Source organism: Hermetia illucens, chromosome 5, assembly GCF_905115235.1.
Source record: "Hermetia illucens chromosome 5, iHerIll2.2.curated.20191125, whole genome shotgun sequence".
Taxonomy (NCBI): domain Eukaryota; kingdom Metazoa; phylum Arthropoda; class Insecta; order Diptera; family Stratiomyidae; genus Hermetia; species Hermetia illucens.
Window position 1 is genome coordinate 94,450,141 of NC_051853.1, and position 12,153 is coordinate 94,462,293.

At 38.1% G+C, this 12,153-nt stretch overlaps 1 protein-coding gene across 1 annotated transcript; it reads right to left on the minus strand.

Annotated features, from left to right (window-relative positions):
- Positions 1-7,499: 7,499 nt before the first annotated feature.
- Positions 7,500-9,039, minus strand: LOC119657915 (ubiquitin-like domain-containing CTD phosphatase 1). The gene is made up of 2 exons (XM_038065101.1): positions 8,524-9,039; positions 7,500-8,467 (listed from the first exon to the last, which is right to left on the minus strand). The coding sequence occupies exons 1-2, from the start codon at positions 8,687-8,689 to the stop codon at positions 7,677-7,679; spliced, it is 957 nt and encodes a 318-aa protein (XP_037921029.1). The 5' UTR covers positions 8,690-9,039; the 3' UTR covers positions 7,500-7,676.
- Between the last annotated feature and the right edge of the window lie 3,114 nt (positions 9,040-12,153).

Here is a 12,153-nt window from a genome sequence, read left to right on the forward strand (position 1 = left end):
TGCCAGTAGTTGGGTGGACTTAAAGAGAATGATGCTCCTTACATCGACATCTGCATCATGGATCATTTTTTCCAGGGCTAGGTTAAAGATGAGACGTGATAGGACGTCCCCTTATCTTAGCCCGTTGTTGATGCTGAATAGTCTCGAAAGTGTTCCTGCTGCTTTTGTCTGATCTCGCACATTGGTCAGTATCAGCCTAGACAATCTTATCAATTTCATTGGGCAACTGAAATCTTTCATGGCCGTGTACATTTTTTGGTATGGGCTAATGATGTTCTGGACGTATAGGGCTATCCGACCTAGCAAAATAGCGGAAGATATGCTACTCAGTAGCGTGTACCTCCATAATTGCTGCACTGCGTCATATTCCCCTCCTTGAGCAACTCCATATTTAACCAATTCGGCTGTAATTCTATTGACTCTTGGCGACTTATGGTTTTTAAGCCGATGAATTATACGGACTGTTTCATTCATGCTTGGTCCTTCAACTTGCCAATATTTTGGTTATTGAGCAGCTCATCAAAATACTCAACCCATTCCTCCAATATTCCCATTCTGTCCGAAATCAGATTTCCCTCTTCGTCTCGGCAGAGTGAGCGCCGAAGTGTATAAAGCTTCATCCTGCTGATTTGTTGGTAAAACTTGCCCGCCTGGTGTGGTTCCTCCCTGTACTTCTTTAGTTCACACGCTTTCTGGTTCTCTCAGGCTTCCTTTTTCTGTCTGTAGAGTCGCTTCTCCACTTGACGTGGTAGACCCCTGCGCGTGCCTGCCTTTTTTGAGAATGCAGTATTGTCCAGTATGCAGCATTCTTCCATTTATCATTTATGAATGCTTTATTTCCAGGATATCTACTAGCTGCTGTTATTGCAGCATCCATTTCCCCCTTATAGCTGGTACGGAGATCTTTGTTGTGGATGGCTTCAGTATTCATTCTCACCTAATTGTCAGAAGGGATTGTATTTCAAGCCTGGAGCACTTAAGCACACAACTTAATAATAATTTTGTAAAGCGTTTTAGTCCATTAGTTCAATAATAGACGTCACATTCGGCAACATACACATCACAGGAATTTGACTATCAGCGTTACAAGCTCATCTTGTAGTGGATGCGATGGAGTGTATTATCAAGAACTTCTTCTTCAGGTGAGCGTCGTTAACGCAAAAACATTTCCACCTGAAATATTATACTTTATAATTTAATAGGTATGAAATTCATTTTCGTAACAAATTACCGAAAACCCATTTTTTAAAGATTTCCCAAGTCATCTCATTTTTCATGCTTCTATAAACGAGCAACTTATTGAATTGCTTAAAGTATGTGAACGGGCCAAAGCTGAAGAAAAAGAAGATTTAATTTTTAAAATAATTAATCCTCCTTTTTTTTAAAGTAACAATTTGTCGCTTTCCCCTAAATTCAGGAACCCATTCATTTGATCAGCACCAAATTTTATTTTTCAATAATTTTAAAATGTTGCAAGCGAAAATTGATCGGGCTCGTTAACCTTCCTAAACTTGCCCATATTACAGATTATTGGATGAAAGCGATGGATCGTTGTTGGGAGGAATTTGCATACCGCATAATACAATGTAATAGGACGCAATTATTGTTGTCACCGAGCCAACGTGGATTATGAAGTTCAAGGCCATGCCCAGGGGAATCAGGATTAATGGAGCCGGGACATGCGGATTGGATGGACTGCTGATTAACTGGACATGGTGGGATCGTTTTTAAGGTTTTGTGTAAACACAAAACCTTATTAAAATCGGTTTACCGTCTGTCTGTCTGTCTGTCTGTCTGTCTGTCTGTCTGTCTGTCTGTCTGTCTGTCTGTCTGTCTGTCTGTCTGTCCGTCACACGCATTTTTCTCGGAGAAGGTTATAGCAATTGACATCAAATTTGGTAGAAAGATGGGAACTGTGAACGCTCACACATACAGTGAGTTACATCCTTTTACGTTGAATTTAAGGGGGGGTCCCCATACATGCAAAAGGAGGGTGTAAAATTTTTTTTCATCAAATATAGTCATGTGGGTATCAAATTAAAGGTCTCGATTAGTACTTTTCGAAGCCGGTCTTAGTTTTGACATTTCTTGGAAACTTGGGGAGTGCGGGGGGTTGAAAGTGATCATTTCTTTAAGGGGGCCATTCTCAGAAACTACCAAACCGAAAAATCTGAAAAAAATCAGGAGGCTGCCACTATATGGTGCCTTGGCTCCGAAATACCTTTCATACCGATATCTGTTCAAAGAAAGTTAATAATAGTATATTACTATAATTTTTTGTAGTTGGCTGGAAACCCCCCTTAAATTCATCCTAGCGGCAGGAAATTCAGCAGTGATGTAGGCTATAGTGTAGAGCATGATCATACCAAGTTTGATGGAAATCGCACTATTACTAACAAATTTATAATATGTCGAAGTTGTTGCTTCTTTGAAAATTGAAGACTATCAATGTCAATATCACCCGAAAGTGGACATATGCATATATTACGTGCTACGTACTAAGAAATACACAAAACCTTTCGTACCTGAAGCGTCCAGCTTCCGGTTTCCCGACTTGTTTGCTCTTCAAGCAGGCAGACAGGCTGGTTCTCGTCGTTTTTCGAGTGGATACGACTATTTTTACAGGTATTGTGTGTAGGATTTTTGGATTGACACTTTTCCGTAAACCATTGCTCCGCCGTCTTCGCGAGTCGATGCTTTTCTTTCTACGGGGCATGTTACTCAAGTTCCTCAAGGTCGTGAGTAACTTCTTTTCCAAATGTCGCTACAGAGACTACATACTGCCGAACGCATCACTACTAACAATATAAGAGCTTTTAGAGGATAGGTTTTTCACTACATATTAGCAACGCGTATATTTAATTAAAATTGCAAAGAGTACCCAGTTTTTCTTGAAGAAGTGACGTCGATTTTTTTTTGATTTGATTTTTGTAGATGTTCGTTCATTGAACACCCTTCATTTCTGAGTAATAGTATCTTCACGTCTTTTCGAAGGCCAGGCGGAAGGGATGGTTATACGGAGCGCAGCATTGAACACCCTTCATTTCTGAGTAATAGTATCTTCACGTCTTTTCGAAGGCTAGGCGGAAGGGATGGTTATACGGAGCGCAGCAAGGGATGGTGCTCGACAGACTACAATGATGTATAAAATGTAATACTAACACACGTTCTCGTTAATTTTTAATTTTTACTTAGAATTCCTGATAAAAAATCGCAACTTCATGTCTATTTATAAGTTAAAGAAATAAATGTGTGACGGCATATGTGCATTGTCCTCGACTTTCATTCATCGATCCACTCTTGGTCTTCACTCAGAGGATTGGAAGATCGATCCTTCAAGTCAAATGGAGTCAACCTGCCTGTCTGCCTTACAAACATCCGCAATCAAGGGACTCGCCTGTTCTTTATTGTAAAAATAAGCACGTAGCGAGTCGACTTGACAATGATGTTGTGGCACTACGTCAACCAGACAGAGTTTGGATGATGCATTCGTAATTTGGACATAGTAGTCCGTATACGCCACTGGACGTTTTCCAGATCGGTTTTCGTCCAAGGCAATATTCCAAATGCATAAGCCAGTGAAGGGATAAGGAATACATTCAATGCATTTATTTTATTCTTCTCCGAGAATGAGAATTCAGTACCATTCTTAAGTATTTGTAGAAATCTGTCTCGGTCATAGCATGTGAAGGTAATTTATTGCTGTTGTTTTTTCATCTATTATTTTAGTTTTTTTACTTACTACTCATTTCTTACTCATTATTCACTCTTATTACGATACTTATTTATCTCATTATTTTATCTGTATTTCTTTTAGCATTTTATTTTACTATTGATTGAATAGACAAACTACTAGTACTTTACTCCAAGGCAACATGTGTATCACATGTATGTATCGCATTAAAGTGAAGAGCTCGACATATCAAATTCATATATACTATAGCATTCTATTATAGATACGTACAAATGCAATCATCGAGTAATGCAGTAGTTTCATGTATAAAATACATCATCATCAACGGCGCAACAACCGGTATCCGGTCTAGGCCTGCCTTAATAAAGAACTGCGCCGAGGTCCACCAATTCGATATCCCTGAAAGCTATCTGGCGTTCTGACCTACGCTATCGCTCCATCTCAGGCAAAGTCTGTCTCGTCTTCAGGAAACCTTTTATACCTGAAGCAACGAGTTTCCGGTTTCCTACTTGTTTTTATCTGCTCAACTCCTACCGGAATACAATGTAGATAGGCTTTTATCGAACGAAATTTGTAAAAGAGTGTTGAATTCTCAACTAACTGTCGTTTCCCTATTTGTTTTCAATAATAGAAAAAAAAAAACAGTTTGACTTCTTTTCTTTACATTTTATACATATTAGTAGACATATTCAGATTTATCGACCCCAAATTTTAAATATGTTGGTCCTCACCGTAAAAATCAATTAACAGTATGAGCTCATCTGCGAGTAGAAAAGGAGAAAATCAAGAAGTAGTAATTTAGTTTTTATCAGAACTCTGACATACAGTATGATGCAACAATGGATAAATATTGTTCGAAAGTGTAAATATTCTCTCAATCCAGCGCATGTGTTTAATTTGGCAGACAAATTTTCTATAATATGGGAATAGTACATTCGGTTTGAAATTAGGCCTCTCTTTCTTTCTCTCCCTCTTCCTCTGAAAGCAGAACATTGACTCAACTTTGCACTAAGCCAAAATCTGTTCTTATAACATTATTTTTATTCCCTATAACTATTCTAAGGGAAAATAAATTTGTATAGTCACTGTTTGAACACGTGCTAATTTATACAACATTAGAAAGCCCTTAATGCCGCAATAAAAATCGAATCGGGAGGTCGATCAAGCCGAGGCAATGTAAAATTATTGTGGATTGATTGAAAATATCAAATCAAAAATGATAATCTTTTAAATCCAACTAAGCCATCCTAAATGTTCAAGCCAAAAAGGGGAGTTAAAAAAGACGCCGGTTGACGTTCGAGATCTCACGCATCAGGTAGCGTATTTTTAGGGGGCTATTCGTTTTCGGTAAACTAAAAGGAACTAAAGAAGCTACTGCTCTTGTAAAAACCCCCATTAGTGACGGATGATTGAAAGCTTTTGTGAAAAAGTTTCTCCAAAAACTCTTAAAACCGGAGGGTTTTTTTTTGAAAAAGTACAAATCATGGACTGGAATTCGATAAATTAAAAAACAATTCACTTTACTTCTAAGCGAATCAAAATTTGTTTGGTGTTCAGATAATTGGGTCCGATAAGACCAAAATAAATCAGTTTCAATCATATGGGGGAGCCTGACACTGGGTAAAGCATCGCGATCCTTCAAATCCACCTAATGTGCAACCTACAGTTTAGCAGGGTGTCCGTTCTTAGATAGTTTGAAGATGTACTAGCTCCAAGGGAGTCGATCTTCCTATTGAAATACACTTTGTAATTCGTAGTTAGTATTATTTGTTAATTTTTGTTGATAAATTGCAGTTCCAAATGGGACCATGATGGAATGGATCAACTGAGAATTTGAAGTCTTGAAGTGGCAAGGACAGAGTCAGAATTTAATTCCGGTTTCACATTATTGGGATTACCTTAGGTACCAGCTCTCTATCTATGCTGGGCAGGAAAGAGTGCAAGAGGAATAGCAAAATTTTTCGACAGAGTATATTTCCAAATTATACACTTCAATGTCAAAATGCATAAATCTGTCAAAAGAAGACAAAAAACATTGAACAAAATACTAGCTTTCAAGAAATCTTTGTCTGGTGCAACAATGATATTTGGTCTTGAAATGTATTTCTTTATTAGTTTATTAAATTATTAACTTTGATTTCGTTTTTTAATACTAATAAATTGTATTTAGTGCAATAAAAAACTAATTTCGACTACTTTAACTTCAAAGAGAAACCATTGGATATATTGATGGTCAAATCAGGCACTATCAATCTAGATAAACTTCGATGGAGCGACGGCAGACGCAAAGAATACACCGCTGGCACATTAATTAGCACACCTTCATTAATATTTAATACGTAGTATTTTTTTGCAAATGTAACGTATTCTAATAATTTTTATTGTTATGTAATATAAAAGTCACGTATTCAAGCAATGGAAACCACTCAAGAATTTCTCATTTTTGATTTTCATTTGTTAGATAAAAATAATATCGACACAGGCTCTATTTTGCTTTGAATTTTAATTAGCACACACTGTTGTTTATGAATTGTGAAAGTGCTCTATTGAAAATTAGAATAACTTAATTTTCAGTGAGAAATCATACAAAAGAAGCAAGAAGAGTTCTACGGAGGAAGGAAAGCGTGAAAAAGATATTAACAAAATTGCTCGGCCCATAAAGTGTTCGCGCAAAAAGTTCAAACCGCGATTAAATACTACCAAGAAACTAAAAGTTTTGCCAATACAAGACGTTGTATGTTAAGAAACATCAAAGAGAATTTTCTCCAATTGTTCGACAATCATTTTCCACGGAAATAAGAGCCGCAACGCAAGAAGATTATGATGTAAATATTTCTGCCAGAACCAACAAACAACGACTTTTGAAGAACAACCTTAGAGGATATCAAAGATTGAAAGTTCCACATGATAATCGAAAAAAAACGGCTAGCGTTCGTCAGGAGCCAACCAACAAGGAGCTGGAAATTTAGAGTCGGTGAATTTTGGGGGCGCTAGTGTTGTGATATACGAGGTATTTCAGCAAACATGGAGTCGGACTTATTGTCAAGGTCAAGGGGATACTTAACAGTTGAGCCCACCGGAATTTGCGGTCAGAGCACCTTCTATCACTCCTGGAAAACCTCCCTTTGTCAACGCGCCATGTCATAAATCGCGATTGTAAAGCAAGGGTTCCAGGATGCGCCCATATCAATAATGGACGGGCCTACACAAAGCCCACGTTTAAATCCAATAGAGAATTTATGGGCGAGCTGTGACACTGAAATGACACACTGTGCAACAATTTTGGGCCGTCATCAAGCAGGAGTGGAAGCAGATCCCGAAGGATGTATGGGAACAACTTGTGGCCTGTTTGCAATGACGATGTCCGGTAGCAATTTCACAAAAATGATATCCAACTAAGTATCAAGTAAGTATATAACTTAAACATTTTCATATATTTCTGCCTTTTTTTTAAATTTATTAAATACTTTTCTCTTTCAGGGTCGTTGACAGCTTGATGCAGCTTTTCTTACCTTTAATTTTATAGAGAATATTTCCAAGCGTGTACTCCTTAAAATAGAAGAAATTTTATTTTCCAAAATGAAGTTCGAATTTCAATAAACAAATGTGCAAATTTTCAACAAAATCGATAAATATTTGCTCTATGTATTCATTCCGTTCTGTACGTCTTTAGGCGCACGTACCAGAGTGTGCTAATTCGCGCGCCACCCCTGTATGTTTGGAGCAAGGAACTGGACGACCTTTGCGCAATACGACGATTTAGCGGAAATCAATGCCAAAACAACATAATATATGATAATGCACATTCGGTAATAAACAAATGCTTTATTTCCTTGCGAAAAACTATTAATATCGATCGCTGCTCATAATTCGAGGCCTCCTTAATTACTTGAGTCTTAAAACAACAAAATACCTAAAAGTCATTTACAATTTCTATAGCGTTTTGAATGCACATGTTATCCTGACTCGACCCTAATGCTTACTATTTCTTTGGGTTATAACTTTCCCACTTTCGATGATTTAGCTTGGTGAAGTCGTCACAGTGTTCCGCAATGTCTTTTAAATACTTGGACAGCTTAAGCAATTCATTATCTTTGCTACGATTCAGATGCGCCTGCCTGAAGGGCTTTATTCGCAGACCAGACTTCGGGTTCATTAAGAAATTCCTTCGAATATCGTCGAACATGATTGTGTTTTGGGGTGTGAACTGCGAATACTTGCCCCAGATTACTCCGAGTGGCTTTACGTCGATTACACCTCGGTCGTTCGTGTAGATGCTTATCATGGCACTCGAGTCCAAGTAGAAAGCAATTTTATAACCAGGATTGCTGCTCACCCCTAATAATTTCATTTTCTCCTCGATCCACTTCATGCCTGTCGCTGACCACATGACAATATCGTAGTCTTCGTAGGCGGAAGACAGGAATTCATGAAGATACGGTCGCATGAGCTCTGCACCCGTTTCAGCGGAAGATCGATGATCAAACAGTGTGTAGTCGATGTCGAGGACGAGAAGCTTTTTGCCTTCGCGCAAAGGGTTTAATTCGGTTATGGTATAATCACGGACTCGTTTCTGAACTTTCGCCAGGTAGACACTAGCATTTTCCACAGCCACTTCTTCGGGGTCATCGAAGTCGTCAACCACTTCATCTAGGCCTTCCGGTTTACAACAGGCGTCTTCGATATCGGCTTCTGTCGACCCCACCATCATGATTTTGAAGTTTGGCTTCAATTCAAGCAGCCCCAAACGAACATCGTCCGGGGCAAACTTCCCTGTAACAATCTCCGTATTATTCTGCATCTTTTACCCTCTATTTTTTCCAATATACCTTTATACTTCAAGTTAAGTAGCTTCTGCCTCTCAGGGCGCACCTGTGTTTTCTTGAATATTTCATGCTTCAGAAGGGCAACTGTATCCTGTTCCGTAATGTCTCCAATTGGAAATTCTTTCCCACTCCATTTCACTATAATGTTCACGTCATTTACGTCAGCCATTATAAAAATATACCGTTAATAAGAACACTAAACGATCCACGACTATAAATCAAAGGACATATATTTTTACATTTCCTTCTTAAAAATCAAAAAATTATACTAAGTTAGCGGTCGGCAAACAAAAATTTTTGGCGGAACAAATCTGTTGTCGTCGAAAAGCCGAACGAGAAATGTCAATGGTTAGATTCAAAACAATTCACAAGTAATTGCGGCAGATGGCGCCCGGTTTGGTTTACGGAGGATACTCGAACATTTTTGTCCGTTAGTAGGTGGAACAAGCAAAACCGTTAATTCAATATTTACTTTTGCGTTCATTTCCCTTTCGTTAGAAACGAATAGTGCATGACCCATTCGAGCATGCAGTAAAAGAATATTTGGTACAGAAATGCAAATTAAACATCCAAAGGATCAGGAAGGCTGAACTTAGACAATTAGTATTTCATCAGTCAGAATGACAAAAATTATGGCAAACTGATCGTCTATGGTATTTTTATGGCAATAACTGATGGACTGATGAAAATTAAAATTTTGAAAGAAAATCGGTCAGTCTGGCTGGACTGATGATAAGTTGAGTGCAATGTAGTTGTCATTGTGTTGCTAATCGGAACATGACTCCCGAATGGTTCGGATCTTTAAATATATGCAACAAAAATTGTTTTTTGTCGTCCTGTTTACACTGAACATGTCAGTCTATCACTCATTTCATCAGTCGATTTTTGATGGGTTGACTTATGGCATACTGATGAATGCTGACCGTGTAAGATCAGCCGAAGAGTAGCAGCGCAAACTTTTAATTTATTATTCCTAAACAAATAGTTAACACCATAAAGAAAATATTGGGTCGAGGAACGGATTTCATAATAATTTTGTTTATTTTTTCGATGCATGCGTTTAATTATTTTTATCCTGCAGTATCCTTTTTAAGGTTTTGTGTAAACACAAAACCTTATTAAAATCGGTTTACTGTCTGTCTGTCTGTCCGTCACACGCATTTTTCTCGGAGACGGTTGTAGCGATTGACACTAAATTTGGTAGAAAGGTGGGAACTGTGAACGCTCACGCATACAGTGAATTACATCCTTTTACGTTGAATTTAAGGGGGGGGGTCCCCATACATGCAAAAGGGGGGTGTAAATTTTTTTTTCATCAAATATAGTCATGTGGGGTATCAAATGAAAGGTCTCGGTTAGTACTTTTCGAAGCCGGTCTTACTTTTGACATTTGTTGAAAAGGTGGGGAGTGCCGGGGGTTGAAAGTGATCATTCCTTTAAGGGGGCCATTCTCAGAAACTACCCAACCGAAAAATCTGAAAAAAATCAGGAGGCTGCCACTATATGGTGCCTGGGCTCCGAAATACCTTCCATAGTGATATCTGTACAAATAAAGTTAATAATAGTATATTACCATAATTTTTAATAATTGACTGCAAAACCCCCCTTAAGTTCATGCTAACACGACGAAATTTCACAACAATATAGAGTATAACATAGAGCATGATCTTACCAAGTTTGGTGTAAATCGCACTATTACTGACAAAGTTATAATACGTCAAAGTTATGGCTTCTTCGCAAATTCAAGACTATGAATGTCAATATCATCCAAAAGTGGATATTCTCACATAATATATGGATATATTACGTGTTACGTACTAAGAAATACACAAAACCTTTCGTACCTGAAGCGTCCAGCTTCCGGTTTCCCGACTTGTTTGTGTTTACACAAAACCTTATTAAAATCGGTTTACTGTCTGTCTGTCTGTCTGTCTGTCCGTCACACGCATTTTTCTCGGAGACGGTTATAGCGATTGACACCAAATTTGGTAGAAAGGTGGGAACTGTGAACGCTCACGGATACAGTGAATTACATCCTTTTACGTCGAATTTAAGGGGGGGTCCCCATACATGCAAAAGGGGGGTGTAAATTTTTTTTTCATCAAATATAGTCATGTGGGGTATCAAATGAAAGGTCTCGATTAGTACTTTTCAAGGCCGATCTTAGTTTTGATATTCGTTGTAAGGGTGGGGAGCGTGGGGGGTTGAAAGTGATCACTTCTTCAAGGGGGCCATTCTCGGAAACTAAAAAACCGAAAAATCTGAAAAAAAATCAAGAGACTGCCACCATATGGTGCCTGGGCTCCGAAATACCTTCCATGTCGATATCTGTTTAAATAAAGTTAATAATAGTATATTACTACAATTTTTTGTAATTGGTTAGACACCCCCCTTAAGTTCATCCTAGTACCATGAAATTTTGCAGTGATATAGGTTATAATATAGAGCATGATCCTACCAGTTTGGTGGAAATCGCACTATTACTAACAAAGTTATAATACCTCAAATTTGTTACTTCTTTGAAAATTGAAGACTATGAATGTCAATATCACCCGAAAGTGGATACTCTCACATAATATATGGATATATTACGTGCTACGTACTAAGAAATACACAAAACCTTTCGTACCTGAAGCGTCCAGATTCCGGTTTCCTGACTTGTTTATTTGTTGGTATTTAGGCAAATAAATGAGGTGAAGTTCATGTTAGATACAATTATGGTAATGGCCACTTTCATTATTACGTGCACGATATTAATAATTAATAATAATGTTAACAATATTTTTGTCATGTTCACAAAAAACTGCATTTCCTCCACATATAAAACCAAACCGCTGTGTTGATTCCTACCCAACATCCCCATCGATTTTGTTCCACAAATTATTAGGTTGGAAGGAAATTTTTTTCCGTAATCAAATCTGATATTCTTTTAAAAGAATATTTAAACACTCTGGGCACAAATATCGCCCATTGAAAGTCCGTGGGCAGCCTGCCGATTTCGAAATTATCATCCTAGCGAAACATAGTTACTAAAAACGATTTTTGATTGGTTTCCGATATGTATGCATGCTCCCGAGTGCCCCCAAAATGCTCGCTTTCTCCATTTCGTCATATAGCTGGACATTCTGGGCCTAAGTGAAGTGATATGGCTGGAAAGTGTTTCGTACCCTTCTTGTGGCGTTGTTCTTTTTTGACTCTGGAAAGCCGCTGTCGGACTGTTGACCTAGGAATCGATTCTGTTCTACTGAGATCTTGAATACAAAATTTTGGTTCAGGTTAAGGAGGATAAAAATTGTGAAGTGCTACACACCAAGGAAATTTCCAATATAGAAGAGAAGCATGCTTTCTATCAGTGGCATTATTTGTGCAAGTCATGCGGAGGCATGGTCTCAGTAACTATTACAACGACGATGGCAGGTTTGTAGATCTCTTCAACTTTCGTCGTCTCGCCACTAGTGACACAATGTTCAAATAAAGGATCTGCCATAATGAGTCTCGAACATCAGTAGATTGAGTGTTGTCTTCTAAATGTGTCTAACAAAAGAGACATTTAAAGGTGGCGGTGGTTTACATGCCGTAAAATCGATCCTTCAGTCTTCCAGCAGTGAGCAAACATTTTTGTCGTGTAAACAA